Source organism: Diabrotica virgifera, chromosome 5 (assembly GCF_917563875.1).
Source record: "Diabrotica virgifera virgifera chromosome 5, PGI_DIABVI_V3a".
In the NCBI taxonomy this organism is placed as follows: Eukaryota; Metazoa; Arthropoda; class Insecta; order Coleoptera; family Chrysomelidae; genus Diabrotica; species Diabrotica virgifera.
The window spans coordinates 264,054,087-264,077,925 of record NC_065447.1 but is presented as its reverse complement, the minus strand read 5'-3'; the positions used below and the strand labels follow the sequence as shown (position 1 = coordinate 264,077,925).

Here is a 23,839-nt window from a genome sequence, read left to right as displayed (position 1 = left end):
AAAATGAAAAAAAAAATGAACTCACGGTTTAACTCGCTACAACTCTGTTCCATTTTAATATTTTTTTCTAAAATTTTTACAGCACATACCTCTTACCATTGTGAAGACTATGAAAATTGTTGTAGACTTTCAGTCTTCTTCTTGTAAAAGTTGCAAACTTGTAAATCGCAAAAATTAGGTGGAAAAATTTAAAATTTATCAATTTGATCACGTCTATGTTAAACTATAGAGTCCAAAAGAAGTGTTATGGGAAGTTTTAGATGTAGACGTGATATAGAAAAAAAAATGGTAAAACTTTTAATTTTAAGAAAAACGTTTTTGTAAATTAATTTTTGTAAAAAAAGTTAATTTTTTTAAATCTATGCAAAAACTTTGCCAAACTTTTTATGCATAGTCAAATTTGATTTTTTAATAAAAAAATAAGTAATCGTGTGGGGAAAAAATAAATATGCCATTTTAGTTGCCTATTTGTCTTATTTGTAAAATTCATATTAGAGTTTTCAAAAAACGTATACAGGGTGAAATTTTTCCTAAGGCCCAAACAAACTAATTTTTTAAATCCGGGCCTGATTTTTTTCTAGTTTGAATAAATCAGTTGATTGGGTGATAACATAAATTAAATATTTGTTCAAAAAAAATTCATTTTTGTAATAAAAGTTATTTTTATTTTAATCTATGGTTCACTTTACCAAACTTTTAATTATTCATAGTCAAATTTGATTTTTTTTATAAAAAATTAAGTAATCGTGTAGAGAAAAAAATAAGTATGCCATTTTAATTGCCTATTTGTCTAATTTGTGAAAATCATATTAGAGTTTTCAAAAAGCGTATACAGGGTGAAATTTTTTCTAAGACCAAAACGAACTTATTTTTTAAATCCGGGCCTAATTTTTTTCTTGTTTGAATAAATCAGTTGATTGGTGGTAACATAAATTAAATATTTGTTCAAAAAAAATTAATTTTGGTAATAAAAGTTAATTTTGTTAAATCTATGGTTCACTTTACCAAACTTTTAATTCATAATCAAATTTGATTTTTTTATAAAAAATGAAGCAATCGTGCGCGGAAAAAAATAAATATGTTATTTTAATTGCCTATTTGTCTAATTTGTAAAATTCATATTAGAGTTTTCAAAAAGCTTATACATGGTGAAATTTTTTCTAAGACCAAAACGAACTAATTTTTTTTAAAGCCGGACCTGATTTTTTTCTAGTTTGAATAAATCAGTTGATTAGGTGGCAATAGTGTAACGATTGCCCGAAATAAGAGACACATCGATCCAACCGTTCAAAAATTATGACGAATACAAATTTCTGTCAAAATGCGAAACTCGCCCTGTATATTATTAAACAATGGGAGCAGACACTTTTTAATGGTCATTTGTTATTCCCCATAGGGGCCTCTATACGAGGTAGGAGTATGTACAGTTCCTCATGACTCACCCTGTATAAACTAACAAAAAAGAATGTGTGTGTACTTTGTACGCACACTTTGTAAGAAGTTATACTTCTATTATATGATTTAAACGAAATTAATATACTTTTTATTTGTATTTTATTTAAATATTAAACTAATTTATACTTACTACTTCTCAAACATTTTTATTAAAACAGTGCCAAAAATTAAAATAATACAAGAATAAAACACACACAAACACATTAAAAATGCCATAAATGATTTCTGAACATTAATTGTCGGAATTTTTTTAAACTAAATACGTATTTTCTGAAAATAAAATTATATAATAAATATACTTACAATCATAAAATGTATAAAAAAAATAAAAAAAAATAAAAGTTTCTGTTGGGATTTGAACCAGCTTACCAGTGCGGTTGGTATTGGGGTTCATTCGCCTTGAACGCTTCGCCACGGCGACAATGCATCATTATTTGCGAAGATCGACTAATAGTCCAGGGCGGATCTGTTTTGAGATGGACGTTGAGAGGTGACTCAAATTTTTTTGCAGAAATTGCTTGAAAATAAATCAAATAATAATATTTGAGTTATTCTCCCTCTCAAAAAGGTCCGGAGCATTGTTTAAATAATCAAAATGTCAAGAATTGAAGGAAAAATTCGATTTCTTTCTTCGTTTTTTGATTATAACTTTAAAAGTATTCATTTCCAAGAAAAGTTGTACTGACATAAAAGTTGCGTAATTCAATTTACTACAATATAGAATTGGTTAACAATTTAGAAAATAGTCACCCTAGTTGCAAAATAGCAATAATTGCGAAAAAACCATACAAAAACAAGTATTCGCATTTTACGTTTTTCAACCATTTATGCTACACTTAGGACCTTCATATTTCACCCAGAAAAACTTTATGATACAGTAAAACAATACTGTAAATTTCATTAAGATCGGTTCAATAGATTTTGCAAAATAAATTTTGCAATACAGCTTTCGCAAAAAAAATTCATTTTTTCAAAATGTTACAGGACTGAAAATAAAGCAGATAGTAAGTTGAATTTTTTTTTGCTTATAGAAGTGTACCTTGCCTTACATTTGCAATTTTCAAAATTAAAATCGATTAATTACCACGGCGTCAGAAAATTTTTGAAATAAACAATAATTTTTGGTGCTACGCGCAGGACAGCGGTGTTCGATTCACACAGGTTGATTTCCACCAAAATTATTTCCAATCTTTATCTAATATATTATTTTCTTACTCTATATTTTGTTGTATTTTAATATTTTAATTCCACAAAAATCAAACTAATTTTATTATTGTTTGTGGAATATTGTTTAAACAATTGCATATGTTTATAAATAATAAACTTTTATTATTTAAGTTAAAATATATGAACAAAGAAAGTTTTTGCTAATAAAAGTGTTATTTCAAAGGATAGGGTATGTGTTTTTATTTTGCAATAAACAAGTGTATTTATTTATATCGAAATGTCATAAAAATTAAAATGTACCAATCATTATCAAAGGTCATTGGAATGCCCAATCAGAGCAACCTATCCGCTGTCCTGCGCGTAGCACCAATAATTAATGTTTATTTAAAAAAATTCCTGACGCCGTGGTATTAAGCAATTTTAATTTTGCAAAATATGCAAATGAAAGGTACAGTACACTTCTATATGCAGAAAAATTTTCATCTTGCTATCTGCTTTATTTTCAGTCCTGTAACATTTTGAAAAAATGAATTTTTTTTACGAAAGCTGGATTGCAAAATTTATTTTGCAAAATCTATTGAACCGATCTTAATGAAATTTACAGTATTGTTTTACTGTATCATAAAATTTTTCAGGGTGAAATATGAAGGTCCTAAGTATAGCATAAATGGTTGAAAAACGTAAAATGCGAATACTTGTTTGTGTATGTTTTTTTCACAATTATTGCTATTTTGCAACAAGGGTGACTATTTCTTAAATTTTTAACCAATTCTATATTGCAGGAAATTTAATTACGCAACTTTTATGTCAGTACAACTTTTCTCGGAAATGAATACTTTTAAAGTTATAATCAAAAACCAAGAAAAAAATCGAATTTGTCCTTAATGTTTTGACATTTTGATTATTTAAACAATGTTCCGGACCTTTTTGAGGGGGAGGATAACTCAAATATTATTATTTGATTTATTTTCAAGCAATTTCTGCAAAAAAATTTGAGTCACCTCTCAACCTCCAAATGTACTAATATTTTTACAGATGCGCCCTGGTCTATAACTAAACGGATTAAACATTTGACATTTTGAAGTAAATCAAATTATTTTGATTTTGAATTGAAATGATTTAGAATTGAAAAAATACAACAAAACATAGAGTAAGAAAACAATATATTAGGTGAATATTGATAGAATTTTTGATGGTAATCAAATTATGTAAATAAAAGTATTACATAATAATCATACTACGTATTTTGGTAGTTTCAAATAGGTAGGTACCTACCTATGGAATTTTTTATTAGGATACTGATACATTTAACAATTATTACGTACCTGTTGCTTTTAAAAACTATTTAAAAGTCACTACAGTTATAAAACTTTTTGTTTCTCTCCTCACAACAATAAAACTAATATATTATACATTTGTTTACCTCCATATTGAACAATTATTTATTATTGACAGATCATTTCAGCATCCAATCAGAGCTCGTATAACGACTAATACAATACCATACTGTCGGTGTGCGCATGCACGCAGATCAACAATAAATTCACCCTTAATCTCAATCGCGCCTAAAGAAGTATAACTTCAAAAAGTTTTAGAAAAATATAAGCTTGTTTGAATTTTTCCGAAACATTGCATGTTTTCGTTCTAATTGCACTCCCCTATAAAGTGTTAAAAGTACACGTTTAAGGCACGCATGTGAAAGTTTGCAGAATGAGCGATAGCGAGTTACTGCTACACTCCATACGCTCGTATGGAGTGCTAAAAATTGTATTTTTAACACGGTTGTAGAAAAAAAGAACGTAAAACACCTGGGTAATGAATGATATATGACTGCTCAGGTTCTTAAAGACTGCTTCTATGGAATTAATACATCGCAACACACCGCGACTGGAATACGGAATGTATTATTCATTTGTAACGTTGTCGTTCAATTTGATGCTCCGGGTAACAAAATACAGTTGAAGACAAAGGTTCGCTTTTTAAGACATTTTTATTTAGAATCAAAACATACAAAAGATAAGATAATTAGCCTTATCATCACCATCATCATCAATGGCGCTACAACTCTTCGTGAGTCTTGCTGCGTTTACTATTGCCTTCCTTGTTGGTCGGTCCTGTGCCACTAATTCCCATTGTCGCACTCCCATTTTCTCTAGATCTTCTTTGACTGCATATTTCTACCTTTTTCTAGGCCGCCCTACAGACCTTCTTCCATCTGGCCTTTCCCAGAACACATTGTTTATAAGGCGATTGTCGTTACTGCGTATAACATGCCCTGCCCATCTGAGTCTATTGGCCTTTATATATCTGACTAGATATAGACTAAAATTAGCCTTAATTACTCGTTAATTTCGTTAATAAAATATATTTATAATCTACGTATCGAACTTTCGGTTCGGGTCGATGTGACAATATTTGTTACATGAATGAATACAACCGACGTGACGATAGGGTGGATTAGGAATTACCTTTATTTCTATGAAATGGACGTAAAAGGAGAGGACATCTCGCTCAACTCGCCAGGGGGAAGGACATGTAAGGAATTACGATCACCGCTCGTATAGGATAGGTAAAAGGAAACCGTCGAAATTCGTTCAACGCACCAAGACGACGGGAGTTGAGGAAAATGGTCGGGATTCTTAAACTCACTTTTTATACCTCGTTGTTATTTATTATTCCCCGATCAACGCTCCGAGAATAATAATCCAACTAGGCTTTTCGTTCCGTCTTTTATACCGTCCTAAACGGTATAAAAACACGTTTTGCTTAATTCATTGGCGTACTATAGACGATAAAATTATATTATCGTCACACGTTGATTACAATGAAAGAGTCTCCAACAATAATTAATGACTACTATACATCTGTTTTCGATGTCGATTTTAGAAAAAAAAATGTTCTGTAAGTAATGTGTCTCAAAAGATTCTCTTAGGTACCTCAAGACAACGTGACTGCTGACGAGACGACCGTTGTGCAGGAAACTTACATGAATTGGAATACGAATTGAACAACTATTCACCGTATTCGCCTGATTTAGGTCTGTGTGACTATTTCGTTTTTCCAAACTATAAAAAATGGTTCGGAGCACGCCGTTCATCAGCTTACAGTCTAAATTACACACTATTTTGATAAGTAACAAAATTACTTTTTAAAAGGGATAAAATGGAAAAGCGTCTTATGAAGTGTATAGAGCTAAAAAGAAGACGAAGTTGAAAAGTAAATGACAAAATATAAAAAATCGGGTATTCTCTTATTACACGAATTTCAAAATTTGTAAAAAATAACTCACATAACAACAAAAACTATAATGTAATAAAAAGTTTTATTTAACAACACATTAACGCTTTATACAAAAAAAGTATCGGCTTATTTCGGAAACTAAAAAGATTTTTCAATAAGAAAATATAGTTCACGGAACCTAAATGATTCTAAATCCGGGAAAAAATTTCCATTTCCAGGATACTTAATATTTTTCGTAATTACATAAATTCGGAGAAAGCTCCATTCAAATTACTTGGAATAGAAGCGCGTATACAATGGAAACAAACTCGTGGAAATGGATAATGTGAACACACATGGATCAGTTTTAACGACGTGTTTTACGAATTACGGGATCAATAAATATTCATTCGCCTGAACTTCAAAATTAATTATCTTAACCAACTATGTTTTATATGTACGCGATTCTTTAAATTGCAAACTTGAAAATACATCTACAGGGTGGCCGGATGGTACTATATTTAACAAATCAGTTCAAATTGTCGAATACTCAGATGAAATAGACAGACATCATATATGTAGGTCCACAGAATCTCTGACTGAATCATTTTCGGTCGTTAAGATCATCTGCACAGAGAATGGGAATAAGTATAAATGTTCAAAAGACCAAATATATGTGTTGCACTAGGTCAAGCAACCCTACACCTAAATAATAATAATTGACGACCTAGAACTGGAAGGTGTCGACACCTTCATGTACCTAGGCTAGCTGCTAACTAAGGATAACAATGTCAGTGAAGAAATTAAAAAAAGAATAGGGCTCGCCAATAAGTGTTAAGTCGACTTTACACTACATGATTTATCATGTGATTTGTCATATGATTTTTCCCATGACGAGCCGCATGACAAGGCTTATGACAAAACGAGCCGTATAAACAATGCAAAATCATATGACAAATCACACAGTGTAAACATGTAAATTTCACTCCATGACCAAATCATATGACAAATCACATGATAAATCATGTAATGTAAAGTCGACTTTACTATGGCGTAAGAAGACAGATAGCCTCAAAACTGCATAGAAAAATTAAATTGACTGTCTATAAAACACTAATAAGACTAGTGCTAATATATAGTTCAGAAACTTGGTCCCTTGCACAAAATGATCAAGAACTGCTCAAACATTTCGAGCGAAGAATCCTAAGTTATAGTAGGGGAGCAAAGTATGCTAAATGTGCAGTCACTCGAGCGTGATGGGGACCTATTGGGTTGTGAAGAGTAGGTCCTAAAACCAAAAAAAGTTAAGTAAATTTTTCCATTTTAGTGGGCGCTTGCCATTTTTTAATCTAATTTTCCATTTCCAACAATGGTTTTTTTCCGATTATAACGCTATCTATCCATAATTCGAAAAAATGTTTCAAATAAAAGTTACTTATTTTTACGTAAGGAATCCAAATCTGCAATAAAAAATGGAGGCTCCTATTTAAGATTTTGAAGTAACCCCCACCCCACCTCCGTGGGGGGTCGTGTTTAGTGACATTCGATAGATTTTTTAAAAATATTGAATATGTGTATTTTACAGTTTTTCGATCTGATGGTCATTTCGCGAAATATCGCGGGATTCGTATTTAAAATATTAAATTTACCCCCACCCCTCTCCGTGGGAAGTCGTGTTTGGTATAATTCGATAGATTTTTAAAAAATATTGAGCACATATTTTTTAGTTTTTCGATCTGTCATTTATTTCGCGAAGTATTCGCTTTTTTCTTGTGAAACTTTGGCCCATTTCCTTAAGCCCGGTCCAAATCGTCAGATTTTTGAAATATACGCTCTCTTGCATGTACATAACTTACCTTATCTTAATCTGACAATTTCGAGTTTTTTAAGGATAGATTTTTTTCGGGCCCCCCTTAACGAACTACCCTGTGTTAAGAGCCAATATATGGTAGAGGTACATCTGCAGGGTACCAGGTTTCTCCCCATATGATAATCTGACGCGCTGGAGTAACTGCAAAAATCCCCACTTGGGCTCCCCTACCATTACAACTTTGAGTTTTATAGAAGCTGACGTTGTAAGATTCATTAAGGTAGCACGCCCTAGATGGATAGGGCATGTAATCAGGCGAGAGGGAGATGCCGTAGTCAGAAAAGTTTTTGACCGAAGAGGGCCGATAGGACAACGAGCAAGAGGAAGACCGAGACTTAGGTACCAAGACAACTTAGATAATGATTTAAAATCTATTGGATATAGAGCATGGAGAAGAATTGTCAGAGATAGGGGCGAATGGAGGATTGTTCTGAAGACAATGAAGACTTTAGTTCATAAAGAGCTGTGACACCACTGATGATGATGACAGGATAACCGGAAATTCCATTTACAGTTACAGTAGAACGTCAATAATCCGGATTAATTGGTACCGGACCCCATCCGGATTATCAAATTATCCGGATTATCGAAATTACCTCAAAAAAGGGCCAGTATACACATTAAAGTACAACAAACGTTTTAAAATTTTATGTTTTCTCTTGTACAGTAAAGTGTCTAGAGGTGAAATTATTCAAAACATTTTTTTATGTTTAAACACTGTATTATAATTAATTTATAATAGCACCATGTGTACAGTAAAAACATCAGACACTATTTGGACTTTTAAAAAAAATGTGTAAAATATTTTTGAACTGCGGTAGAGGTTCGTTTTTCGCAGCGAAGTTCTTAATTTATTTAAAAAAAATCAGATATTTTTGCTAGATACAAATCCGAATTATTGACGGTCGGGATTTTTGACGTCCGGATTATCGACGTTCTACTGTAATAATGTTTTAACACCGCGCCAATATTTGTTGACGTTCCGGCGGATGCGCGCATATGCTGAAACTGTTTGTTTCTAACAAGATGCTGCTCCATCCCATTTTGCTCTCGCTGTCTGCAACCGCCTGAATGAAAGCTTGCGGACCAATGACCAAGGAGCTTGAAACCGGTAAGGGTATTTATGATGCTCTCTGAACGAACTGAAATATGAGATGTCGCTTGATTTCGTTTTGCAGCGAAATTATTATTTTCTATTAGTCTTACTCCTAACTGAGTGTCTGGGACCAAGTTTTCGTTTGAATTTAGACACGCAGAACAAGCAGGAAGTGAAATGTAAATTATAGATCTCCTCGGCCCTTCTTTGATTTCAGTATTCGATTAGTTTGGAAATAATAGACACCACGAAGGCGTTACCAGAAACTTGGGTCTCAATAAGAGTTTTGTTTTTAATATTATTTTTAATTTTATTAAAATACATCTTTGAATTGTTATTGGTAATGCAGTGGCGTAGCGTAGTGGGGGCGGCAGGTGCGGCCCGCCCCGGGCGGCACATTTTAGGGGGCGGCAAAATTTAACAATACATAAATAATAAAAAAATTTTTAAAACTATTTTATATTTTTATCGCAACTACAAATTCGCACCGATTGAAAGGAGCACGGAATTTTTCATTACTTATTTTGTGACGAATTCGGATAATTCCTTTTCTTTGAATGATATTTTGTAGCGATTGGCAACAACGTATATACTGACGTGTTGGAATTCCCCGTTTATGACTAACAATCAGCACAACTTTTTTCGGCAATTTAGAACGTTGCTATCCTTTTTTTTTTTTTTCTCATCGACACATCGTTGGGCAGTTCTGATAGCACCTACAGGCAAAAGAAGGATTCAAAACACGCGGTGGAGTGCAAGAGGCGACGCCGTGACATGGGATCATTACAAAGACATTCTCGTCACTTTGGAACAACTTACAGAGGCAGGTGAAAGCTTAAACACTAGGACAGATGCAGGTGCTTTACAAGTTTCGATGCAATCATTTTCCTTTCTTTGTTTTTTGGGCCTATGGCAACTGGTGCTACATGAAGTGAATGATGCACAAAAATATTTACAAACAAGGGGACTTAACATAAGATTGTGGGCTCAGAAAGTAAATGCTTTGCAGATGATATTGACAGAAAAAAGAGGAATGGGCAAATGGCGCTGTAGGATATGCAAAAATATGCGTGAAGAACTTGGAATTTCCATAAAACCTCGGAGGCGCATAACAAGAAAGCATATTTTTGATGACGGAACTATAGAGGTGCTAACTTGTCTTGTGATGAGTTGAGACGAAATCTGTTTTCTTCGTTAGATAGAGTTATTGTAGAAATTCGTGAGCGTTTTCAGCAGCTACATAATTTAACGGATAAGTTTGTTTATCTAACGCCGGCTATATTATTAGATTCAGACAACACTGAATGTAGAAATGTAGACTACGCATCTGACGAAATTGACGAGCAGGGTTTCAAGCTATAAAAACTTAGACTGCGGACTTTCGTTGCTGCTACGGGCAACGAAATTGATTAATGCAGACTCACTTGAAGTATTTAAATTTATTGTTAAATCCAAGCTGGAAGATACTCTGCCCAATATTTTAATAATATTCCGAATATTTTTCACAGTTGCCATATTTGCAATGCCAGCTGTGAGAGGAGTTTTTCAAAATTGAAATTGATTAAAAATTATTTAAGATCGACAATGAGTACTCTAAGACTAACTAATTTGGCTATTTTGTCTATTGAGCAAGAGGTGTGTGATGCGACAGACACTGACGGTGCAATAAAAGACTTTGCTCTTAAAAAAGTAGACGTATAAATTTTCAATTGAAGACGGAAGTTTTGTTTTTAATTCTAACAAATACTCGTATTACTTTTCAATAAAGATAAAAATATAACATAGTATCGTTCTAGTTTTAATTAAAAATTGATTTTATTTAATTTTGTCGATCGTTAAGGTGTACCTAATCTTAAGTGATAGGCACCTAAATTATATCAATGTATCTAATTGGTTAAAGTAAAAGAATTTTTGTATTAATAAAACGTGATTGTAAAACTTAGATAAACTTTTTTATTTAACATCCAACCTGTATAATGCAAAATAATGATGACTGTTCTCGCGAAAAGTTCTCTATAATTAATGTATGTAATGTATAGTACACAATAAATTAAAATGCCCAAATAAGAGGGCGGCAAAATTGTCTTCCGCCCCAGGCGGCCGACACTCACGCTACGCCACTGTGGTAATGGTTTGTTTTTATTGATATATTTCAAACTCAAACAGAAAAGTTTAAAATAAACCAACTTTATTAAATAGGTAGAAGTATTTATCACTGTGTTGGACGGTTGCCCAGATGTGAAATTGTTACCTCGTTCAAAGATCAAAATGTTAGTCGGACAACGATTTATAGAGCGATCAGATAATGCGAAGAAGGTATTCCTTGCACTGATTTGCCAAAAACTAGACCTTATAATATAAGGTCATATGGTTTGTGTCATGTTGACACAAACCATAAGAGGTAGGGTACAAAATAGACTACAAATTATGAAAAAATCTTATAAGGATTTTCATAACTCAGGCCCTAATAATCGATACAAGCTACACTAACACATTAAGTGAATCAAGGGGAATTTTTTCAATAAAAATTTCCAAATACAAGTAACAGTGAAGGACGCAGTGGAACTGGAGGAAAATACGTGTTTAATAGAACTTGAAAATATGGCTGATAACAAACTGATTATCAAAAATAGATTAAAAGATGTACGGGATAAAAGAAACATTATAAAGAATGGTTTAATTAAACAAACAAGAACAAGAAACACAAAGTAATTTACAAATAACAAAAGAAGAGATACAAAAAGGGAAAGAAGTCAAGATGAGGTTCAGGAAAATAACTGATCTGATACATAGTTTTGGACATAATGTGTTAAGACAGCCCCTACCATTGGGAGATAAATCTCATTGAAGATATTTGGGGAAGATCGAATATTCAAAACTTATTACGATGATTATGTTAGACGTGACGGTTACAACGACGCAGCAGTTTTGAAAACGTGGCAAGAAGCTTTGAATACTGCTACACTTGCAATTTCGGAAAAAGGATGCGGAAATGTGAAAAGTTAATAGAACAATGTTGTATGCGTGAAAATCGCATGGAACCAATTAACCCATTCATAATTTACAATCTAAATGAAGATACCGACTACAGTGATTATGAGTATGGATTTAATTCTTAATAATCTGTTTTCATTCTCTCATTAAGAAAAATTTTGAGTGTTATTGTTATTATTTTATTAGTAAATGCTTACTACAACAATCTAGAAACAATAGAATTTGTAATTTTCTTGTGTTGTTGCACTCATAATTGTATATCTGTCTAATCTAATTTATCTAATTAGCCTTCTTCGCTCCATCTTTGGACATAAGCCTCCCCAATCCTTTTCCATTCTTCTCTGTATGACGCTACAGTCCTCCACCTAGAGCCCACGTGCTTTGGGGCCTTTCTCTGCCTCTTCTATATTCCCGCGGTCTCCAATTTTGCAACCTCTTGTCTAACATCCCTCAATTTTGTTTTCTCTCTTATCCACTCGTTTCTCTTTTTATCCATTAGCCTTATCTTATGTGAAACATTTGTTTGTCCATTGCTCTTTGCGTTGTTATGATTTTGTCCATGTTTGCTTTTGTAAACGTCCACGTTTGGGAACTATAAGTGAGAACAGGGAGTACGCATTGATTGTATACGTTGGTCTTAAGATGTTGTGGATATCTTTTGTTTTTAAGGATGTAGAATCGTGAACTTGTTCTATTTCATCTTGTCCGATCCTTTTTGTGATGTCCTCATCTGTATTTGTTATGATTTTGGTCTTGTTGTAATTCATATTAAGGCCTATCTTTCCAGCCTCTATGTCCAATTCTGTAATAATTTCAAACAGTTCTTCTTTTTTACCGATTATCATCATGATGTAATCAGCGTACCTTAGATGGTTCAAGCGTTGTCCACGAATTTTTATACCTTTTTCTTCCTATTCTAATCTTTTAAAATACCTTACAGAGCCCGATTAAAAAGTTTCGGTGATATCGTATCACAATGTCTCATATTTGTCTAAACGAATGTCAAATACATACAAACCGTATTTTTGCTTGTTGTGGACAGTGCTTTAAATATGGGGTAAATTTGCTATTAACTTTCTTAGCACAGTGGACCGTTTAAATCACAGCTTCCACCCCTAATCTGAAATAGTCTCAAATTCATGAAATATACTTTATCAGAATTAATCTAAATAAAATAATTGTGAGAAAAGTGACTATTTATTTCCATTGTAGTATCATAATAAGAAAAACAACCAAACGTCATATTTTTTGCGCTATTCACTGACCTTTTACTCCTTTCTCCCAACTCTTGGGATCTTCCTCAGCTCAAAGAATCGACAGAGCGCATTCTCTGACACTAATTTCATTACGGAAACAGAATTTCCAGTTAATTGAGCCGAATACCCTGATTTTATGCGCTTCGTGTCCTTTTTTGCTTTCGAAAATCGGCTGATGGAGTCACTCGTGCAGGTACGATATGGAAGGATATTCGCTTAAACGAAAAAAAAAACAGATTTTGTATCCGATTCTGTTTTGGAAACAAACCGTTTGATGTACATTTATTTTAAACTAGGTACTTTATCCTTTATAAAACACTTATACACCAGGGAAATAACAAAAAAGACACTGTTCTGGAATGTGGCAAATAAAGGTATCTGAATTTTTTTTTAGTTTTTATAGACCTATATAAGGAATACCTATACGTTGTCCGCAGAGATTTCAGAGTGCAAAAACTACCATATTTAGATTTTTTGCTTACCGTTAACAAGCTTGATATTTGAGGTAAAATTACAAATTTTTATCTTATAAAACATAAAGGCTTTATAGGGCTTTTCATCGATTGTCATTTGTTTCGAGCTTCGGTCATATGTTGTATAATCTGTGTACAATATTAATATACACGGATTATACGACATATATAACAGAAGCTTAAATGACGGTGAATGAAAAGCCCTATAGTGGAGTCACTGAAGGTTTTCACCTCCGATTTCGTTGAACCTTCAGCGATTTTCATGAAAATTGGTGAGTAGTTAGAAGATACCTTAAGGAACAAAGGTGACATGATGCCAACTTGCGCTTTTACCCTGGGGGTGGATGCCACCCTTTCTCGGGGGTGAAATTTTTTTTATTAAAAATAATACCAGAAATCGATAGAGGGGCAACTTCTAAGCAAAATTTGTTATATAAGTTATTAACATAAATCAATACTTTTTGAGTTATTCAATATCAAAGATTTTATTTTTTCTTACAAAAATGCATGTTTTAAAGCTGTTTTTCACGTATTAATCAAAAACTATAAGCTTTTGTAAAAAAGCTATTCTTCACAAAATTAAAGATAATAAAAAATTTAATACACTCCCTACTTAAAGAACTAAAGTAATATTATTTCAAAGTGAGTTATGGGTAATTGAATGTATATTTTTTTCGACGAGTACTCAAATCTAAGTATTCAAGCTTACATAACTGGAAAACGATATATTTTATAGTGTCAAAGTACTTCGAAATACCTATCAAATGAGCTCCAGTAGAAGTTAATAGCATCAAAATTAAGCAAGTTATGATGAAAATAAGAGAACCCTTTCGATTTTTTTAGGAAAAAGTGAAAAATAAAACATACGCCATTTCCACAAAAATTAAAATTTGTAGTAATCCTCACAAGAATTTCTTTAGGTTAACATAGTTAATGATTTCAACAATTTTGACCGGTTTAGAATGCATATTTTTGAAAAAGAAGATATAATTTAAAAAAATCAGAATTTTTAAAATTATCGTACTTTTCATTTTCTTTTGATAATAACTCCAAAAATACTCAATATACGTAAAAAATGATATATAACTAAATATTTAGTTATTTACAAAAAAACACTAACATTTTTTGGAAAAATTTTTAAAAGATGCATTTTGAAATATTTTTGGTGCATAAATTTTAATGCTATCAACTTGTTCGATGGCTTATTTGATAGATATTTCTATGAGCTTTGACACATTATTAATAAGTTTGTTATAAAATGCATCATTTTTCCGGTATTTAAGCTTGAATACTTAGATTTGGGTACTCGACGAAAGAAATATACATTCCATTACCTATAACTCACTTCTAGTTAACATTGAAAGGTTTTTCTAGTAAGGAGTTTATTTGATTTTTTATTGGCCTCAATTTTGATAATTACTTTTTTGTAAAAACTTATAGTTTTTGAGTTAATTATGAAAAATCGGTTAAAAACATGCATTTTTCTCACGAAAAATTAAAATCTTTGATCTTTAATAACAAAGTTTTAATTTATTTTAATAACTTTATATAACAAATTTTGCTTATAATTTGTCTTTCTATCGAATTGTGGGGTTATTTTTAATAAACTAATTTTCACTCACCAATTTTCCAGCAAATCAATGGAGGTTCAACGAAATCGGAGGTAATAGCTCATATCCACCTTCAGTGACTGCACTATTAAAATAATTGTGGTTGCTAAAAGTCTTAAAATGATGAGTTTTGTGGTCCTTAATAAAACTTCAAAATTTTAGATCGATCCGTCAATTATTTCAAAATTTACTCTATTTGTTTATTCGGACTTGAATTTCTTTGCTTTGGTCATTTTTGTCATCAACCCAGGTTCCCAGATATTTGTATGCCTCTGTCTCTACTTATTTGCCACAGTCCCGAACAGACATTGCTTACAAACAAAGACCTTCAGTTGCCTCTCAGATTGAGGGCTCTAAGATGCTACATATTTTCTATATTGGAAGCTTGGACAAGACAACACATACGAAAAATAGAAGTATTCAAAATGTGGTGTTACAGAAGTATATCGAAAATTCAGTGGGTTCAAAGGATTACCAATGTTGAAGTGCTACGACGTTTAAAAAAAGAGTTAGAAATTATGAACAGTATAAAAAGAAGAAAACATATTTGGGTTTATTGGGAATATTTGGGTCACATTACCTTTTTCAGATGCAAATCCACTTATGGATGTTAGTGATCACATTTTCCATTAACTCTGTGTTTGTTGCAATAAGTATCAGAGGATTGTATGTCGTTAATCCCTGTCCATTGCCTTATGTTTCGGTGCCAGGACACATAACCAGAGAACCCTGTCACATAACCAGAGGAGAAAAATATGAGTTGCTGAGAATTATTATGCAAGGAAGGAACGACGCATCTCCTGGCTGAGGAACCTTAGAGAATTGTTTAACTGTAGTTCATTACAACTGTTCAGAGCAGCAGCCAACAAAGTGAACATAGCCATTATGATATCCAACCTCCGTTAGGAGATGGAACTTAAAGAAAAAGAAGATTTGTTTATTCCAGGGACCTTTTTTTGCTATAACATTTGTCAGAAAATAATGAAGATACATTAATTCTACACATATCAAAATGAAAGATTAATGGTTAAACAATTAATAGGTAGGTACTTCTGTATAAAAAAAAAGTAAAATAAAGTTTCTTTACAACGCAAAACCCTTTTGCAAAATTACGGTTACTTTTAATTAATTGATAAACATAGGTATTTACTTACTTTATTTATTAAGTATAAAAGTTGTGTCTTTCGTTCTGTTGTAAATAAATTGATAACACTTTTATTATCAGTGTTGCGTTTTTTTATTAACCTATACAAATATTATAATCGGCATTAATATAACAGTAAAATATAATTTAAGCATTTACGAAAATTAATTTTTATTAATTTTACGATTTTGTAAGTAACTATAAATATGTGTAATTTTATGAGCGTAGGCGCAAAATTTTGGGCCAATTCATTTTAAATACCTACATTCAGTTTTTTCGAATCCTGAGAAAACTAATAAGTGTTTTTGAAAAATTTAAACGCAAAATGAAAGAATTCGTTATTACCGATGGGCGAAAGTTCCTAAAAACATATAACGTTCATTTTAATAAGTTACAGGGGTGAAAAAGAATAGAAAATTTAGTGTGATTTTTAATTTCAAATATCTCATCCAAAAGAAACTTTTTGTTTATTCTAAGGAACTTTCGCCTCTCGGTAATAATGTAATCTTTCACTCTACGTTTAAATTTTTCAAAAATATTTATTAGTTTTTTCAGGATTCGAAAAAAAAAGTAAATGCATTTAAAAAGCATTGGCCAGAGATTTTGCGCCTACGCTCTTAAAATAAAAGTCTTCTTCTTCTTAACGTGCCCTATCAAGTCCCCTTGACGTTGGCAATTAACATGGCGAAACTGTCTCTGTCTAGGGCTATTCTAAATAGGTGTTCTGCTTTCTTTATTCCTGTCCACTCCCGGTTATTCTTCAACCAAGAGGCCTGCTTTCTACCAATTCCTCTGCGTCCTTCGATTTTACCCATCATAATAAGTTGAAGAATATTATACCGGTCTCCCCTTACTACGTGTCCAAAATAGGCCATCCTTCTATATTTGATGTTATCAAGCAGCTCGCGGGTAGTATTTGCTCTCTTAAGGACTGCCACATTTGCCAGCATAGCCGTCCATGGTATTTTCAGTATACGTCTGTGCAGCCACATTTCAAAGGCCTCCAAACGGTTAATGGTGGATATTTTTAATGTCCATGCTTCGACACCATACAAGAGGACTGACCAAAAATGTAGCATTTAATCATGCGTTTCCGAAGTTGAAGTTGCAAGGTATCATTACAGAAGAATGACCTCATTTTTAAAAATGTCGTGCGGGCTATCTCGATTCTACATTTTATCTCTTTATCTGGATCTAGTTATTCAGTAATATGGCAACCAAGATATTTAAAACTGGGTACTCTTTGAATTATATGACCATCAACATATAACCGTGAATCTTGATGGGCCAAACAGCTAAATACCGTGTATTTTGTTTTTGAACAGTTTATATTTATGCCAAACTCTCTTCCCACTGTGTCAATGGCATTTAAAAGGTGTTGTAATCTATTCATATCATCACTTAAAATAACTGTATCGTCTGCATATCTGATTGTATTTATCAGAATTCTACCAACTTTCACACCCCATTCCAAATTATGCAGCGCTTCCTTAAACATTCTATCTGAATATAAATTGAATAACAGTGGGGACAGTATACAACCCTGTCTGACACATCTTTGTATTTTGCATATTTCTGTTGATTTTCTATTTATGCAAGCTGTCGCTGTTTGACGCCAGTATAATTTTTCTATGATTCGTACATCTTGACTATCAACTCTTTTATCCTTTAATATTTTAATTAATTTGTGATGTTGTACTCGATCAAAGGTCTTCTCATAGTCAATAAATACAGCAAAGACGTCTTTCCTTTGATCTCGGCATTTCTGCAATAACACATTTAGTGCAAAGAGTGCGTCCCGGGTTCCCAGTCCATTTCTGAAGCCAAATTGTGTTTCATCCTGGTCTTCTTCACATTTATCTCTGATTCTACTGTGGATGATACGTATAAAGATTTTCAAAGTGTGGCTCATAAGGCTTATCATTCTATAATCGCTACAGTTTTTCGGACGTTGTTTTTTGGTAGGATTATGAATTCAGACTTTAACCAATCTTCAGGGATATCACCAGTCGAATAAACATCATTGAAAAGTTAAATAAAAGTCACATAACATAAAAGTGACCTCAGAAATAATAAAAATATGTATATAATACGTGCATTGGTAGATCATGCAATTATCTAAAATCATTCATTTAATTTCAATGAAACTATAAGACTGAGACATAAAAACAAATTAAATAAAAAAGAATTCTTAGAAATTGTATGCATAAATAAATATCAATGTGTTAATAAAAAACTGACATCAATAAAATAAGTAGTGTCTATAATTACTTTCTATCTTATGAAAACTAATGTTGTATTTCAATAATATTAAATTTCTTGACTAAATTTTAAAATTTAAATGTCTCTGGCTGCTCTCCTCCAGTTATCCACCCTCAATATCTCTTTAGCATCGGTTCACACTTCGTCTATCCACCTCTTCCTTGGTCTTCCTACTGGCAAACATCCCACCATATTCTGCTAGGCGTTCTGCTAGGTGTTCTGTCATTGTCCATTCTTATGAGGTGACCTGCCCACCACAATCGTTGTATTTTTGTATAATTTGCTGTAGAGGGTTCTTTGTAATATTCGTATAACTCGTGGTTGAACCTTATTTTCCATATACCATTGTTGAAAATGGGGCCTAATATCTTCCTTACTACCTTTCTTTCAACAGTACGTGATGTTTCTGTTACGATTCATGTTTCTACCATATGTTTTTATTGGTCGTATGGTGGTTTTATATGTTTTAAACTTTACTTCCTTATGAATGTCTTTGGATTTAACACCTGCGTCAGAGAGAAGCATGCTTTGTTAGCAAGCATTATCCGTTTCGGCGAAAGTTCGACATTAAACAAAGAGTTTCTCTTATCCTGGCCTAAAACTCAATGACTGCAACCTCAAAATAAAACTAGTTCACATAGCGTGTCAGTCAATAATACCCAACTGCACATTAATATACCATATTAATATCTTATCCAGATTTAGCCATACGGCTCACACTCCTAAGGGGCAAATTCACTCATCCCAGATACCTACGGTATCAATAGGATTGAGCTCTGGTGGGACTCTTTCCATGTTATCGAGCCCTAGGTGACTTGGAATTTAGGTATCTCCTAAAAATGTTCGTACACTATTGGCCGTCGCGAGTAGTACAGCTTTCTGCATGGTCTTATAAAGATGTTCGTTGAGACCTAGGTTATTTATGCTTTTGAGGGGGGTCTTGGGAATGAGTCCAGTAGTAGACATAATAATCGGTATTGTCTGGATACTTTGCTTTCTCCATTGTCTTCGTATTTGAATTTCCAGATCTCTGTACTTGACGATCTTTTCAGTCAATTTAGTACGTAGAATATTGTTGTTAGGAAATATCTTATTTATTAATATCTTATTATTTATTGTTACAGCTGAACGACTGAACGAATACATTCGTCACTATGAGACCCTTGCCTATGACACCGAAGCTGTCCATAGGGCTCACACACGAGCGAAACGGTCCATCGCCTCGGACAATTACGTCCATGTGGCATTCAAGGCTCACGGTCACGACTTTCGAGTACGGCTGAAAAGGGACCTTCACGTTTTTCAGGACAAACTTGAGGTGCAGGGTCCAACGGGAGAACCGCTGGACGTCGACACGTCGCACATATATCAGGGACACATTTTAGGTGAGTATAGTATTATTTGTGTTGTTCCTGGCTGTGGTACTCCATTTTTTTCTATTCTCTATTTTCGCTTAAATATATTTTTTTTTCATTGTAAAAGCGTCTAATGGGTTTTTAATAAAGACCTAATAAATTACCTTTGACTGATATTATTTTTCTCATGAGCATCTTTCAGTGCGTCACAGTTTTTCGATTTCTTTCTAACGCATTACATTGTATGTGACAGAAAAAAGCCACGTCGGTGATTACAGACATTTATAACATTTATTCTAGTTGTCTTTAGATGGCGCTATAATCGAAAATAAAATGATTTACGAATTATATAATATCTCTACGAATATAATCTGTACAATTTATAAGACTATACAAATCAAAGAAAATACCATTTTATAAATGCAATAAATACAATTGATTTGTTTTCATGCCGAATTGCAAATAAAATGTGACAACTGTCAGATTTACCTAAAATGTCATGTTAGAATAAATGTTATACATGTGTATTATCGCGGACTTACCTTTTTTTCTATCATTTGTGACGCACTCAAAAATGCTCATGAAAAGGACCATATCAACAATTATACAGGCAAGATATCAACAAAAATGGTCAATCGCAAGAAAAAGGAATAACACCAGATTTCAAAACAAACAACAACTTAAACAAATACATTAAGAATAATAAGAGCCAAAAAAGCGATTACAGGGTGGTGTATAGAAACTGACGTGGTGACTGTTCAAAAACTTCGGACAAACTGGCAGAACCTTTGACAAACGTATAGCAGAACACATAAGGGCTTTAAATCATAGAAAAAACAGACACTTCTACATACGCACTTCATCTTCTAGATCAGAGGTTCCCAACCAGTGTGCCGAGGCACACTGGTATGCCCTGAAGTCCCTGTAGGTGTGCCGCGAAATATGATTATACCTACTGACTATCATTATAGAGATTATTTACCCAAGTGTGCCGTGGCTGAACCAGTTTTTAAGTTAGTGTGCCTCAACCTAAAAAAGGTTGGAAACCGCTGTTCTAGATCATAATCATTCTTTCAATGAACAGTTTAAAATTCTACATATTCAAAATAAAGGCCTTTATCTTCTTCTTAGCCTTCTATCGTCCACGTTTGGACATAGGCTTGTCCCAACTCCTTCCATCGTTCTCTATTCTGAGCAACATATTTCTAATTTGTTCCGGCTACTCTTTTAATACCATCTACCCATCTCATCTGTGGTGTATCTCTCGGTCGTTTACTTTCGTAAAGTCTCCAGTGTTATATTGTTATATTCCAACGTTGGTATTTTTATCTAGCAGTGTGGCCTGCGAAGCTCCATTCAAGTTTAGCAACTTTTGTTGTTATATCCTCGACTTTTGTTTTTGATCTTATCCAGTCGTTCCTCTTTTTATCTGACAGTCGTATACCTAACATTAACATTGCTCCTTCTATTATGGCTAGTTTATTAGACTTTGGTTAGGGTCCAAGTTTGACATCCATATGTCATGATAAGAAGGATGCACTGGTTGAACACTTTGCTCCTCAAGTATTGGGGTATTTTACGGTTCTTAAGTATCCAACTAATTTTTCCAAATTCTGCCCATGCTAGTCTTGCTCTCCTAGTAATTTCCGCACGTTGATTCTCTTTGTCAAATTTAAGATTTAGAAGGATGGAATAAAGGTCTTAATCTATCTTTATTAGAATTTATGGAAATTAATAAATTAAAAATAAAATAAATAAATAATTAAATAAATAATTAAAATTAAAATAAAAACATGAAACCAAAAAAAAAATGAATAAAAAAAAATTAATAATTAAAAAAAAATACTTAAAAAAAAATAATAAAAAATTAAAGAATAAATCACTAAGAGGATTTAAACCTCCGCAGGGATTAACTGGGTTGACATCCTATCGTAGTGACAAAAAAAAATCTAAAATAAAATACAAAAAAGAATGCATTTATTTTAATATTAAGATTAATATTTTTATTTGTAAAATGTATACACTATGTGTTCTTGATAAACATTAAGTAGTATAATATATTTATATTTATTAACATAGTATGTACATTAGCTGTAATGAGTAGGTAAATAAGAAGTAAAAAAATTGTAATAATATTATAATAACCAAGTTTCACTAATTGGCAATATCTTTAATACTAGGTCTGGATCCCGCGTATGAAAAAAAGTTGATTAATAGCAAGCTGAAAATTTGTTATTAGCTTAAGGGTGTTTAGTCGGAAAAACTTTGATATATTAGAACACTGGAACAGGGGAAGTTTTAATTGTGGAACAGGTTAAAAATTTGGAACGGTCAGACCACGAAAACGGCACATGTATTTTGTCCGACAGAACAGACTTAAACTCTCCGAACAGAGATTAAACTCTCATGCAAAAATCAGACTGCTATTTATCACCAAATGGGCGTTTTAATGAGTGGAACATGTAGAATATGTCAAATGACAGGAATTATGACAGGTGATAAATAGCAGTCTGATTTTTGCATGAGAGTTTAATCTCTGTTCGTAGAGTTTAAGTCTGTTCTGTCGGACAAAATAAATGTGCCGTTTTCGCGGTCTGACCGTTCCAAATTTTTAACCTGTTCCACAATTAAAACTGCCCCTGTTCCAGTGTTCCCATATATCAAAGTTTATCCGATTAGACACCCTTAAGCTATTAACAAATTTTCAGCTTGCTATTAATCAACTTTTTTTTCATACGCGGGATCCAGACCTATACATTTACTTTTGATTGAGACTGGCTGAATGACCATAGTCCAAGCCAAAAAAGAAAAAAAAAAAGAAAAATAAATTAAAAATGAATGATCAACTTGAGGCAAACATCTCCCCACACTTTAACCTATTATAAAGTGTAGACTGTAGACATACAGTAAAATATATCACTTGAGAAAGGCACTCTACCGAAACGCTGTAGTGACATTAATTTGTAATAAATTTTATGGACGTTGTTCTGAAGCTATTTCCTTGTGGCATTTTTATAATCAACTATTTTCAATGGGAAATAAGCCACAATTTTACCAAAAAAATGATTTTATTAACGTTTCGAAGCCCTAATCGGGTTTCGTTGTCAAAATACAAAATACATACTACTAAAATAAACAAAAATGTTGTTGCTAAGTAAAAAAATTCTTCTAATAATTTATTTAATCTGACTCATTTATATTGGCAATTCAGACGTATATTATACATTTTAAAGTAGAAGACTTTAAAATGATATCGCCAATATTTATGAGTTGCGTTCCTGGGACGACTTTACTAAAATATAGTTCATTCGATTACATGAAATCAATTCCAACTCAAGAATATCACGTCACAAAAAAATCATAGCATGTGATCTGTCTTTAAAAAGACAACCAAATGCAACGATGACAGTAAAATTCTCGCGATAAAGTTTCCAAAGTAAATCACGAGGGAAAACCAGGAAAAACCTCGTGATACTATCCCGACATCGTAAGTATTTGGACTTACATTTAATTTATTTTCAAAAAACTAATACCAAATTCTGACTTTAATATGTTTAAATTATAAATAATATTAATAATACATAGATATACATTAACTAATACTAAAATATAAAATTTGTACTAACTCGATATGTTATTGACTTACTAATCGTGGTATTTTCTTTCTATTGACTTCCTCTTTCAGTATGGGTATCCACATCCTACTGCATTCTACCGAGGAATTTGCGACACAATTGGTTTCATTTAGCATAATTAGAGCCGCTTCTTTGATTTTTCTCTTTTTACTATCTGATTCTTTCAGGACTATACTTGAATCTCTCCACTGAACTCTATGTTCATTATCCCATGCGTGTTGACATATTTGAGATCTATCAAATTCTCTATTTTTAATATAAGACTGATGTTCACTTATTCTAACCTTTAATGGTCTTGATGTT

At 32.6% G+C, this 23,839-nt stretch overlaps 1 protein-coding gene across 4 annotated transcripts in view; it reads left to right on the top strand.

The window, feature by feature from the left end:
• LOC114330043 (disintegrin and metalloproteinase domain-containing protein 10) overlaps positions 1 to 23,839 on the top strand; it is a 129,657-nt gene that overhangs the window by 31,481 nt on the left and 74,337 nt on the right. For all 4 annotated transcript variants that reach the window (XM_050651882.1, XM_050651881.1, XM_050651880.1 and 1 more), the window contains exon 2: positions 19,671 to 19,931. In XM_050651882.1, coding sequence (XP_050507839.1) covers positions 19,671 to 19,931 — 261 coding nt within the window. The remainder of the gene's footprint in view (positions 1 to 19,670; positions 19,932 to 23,839) is intronic.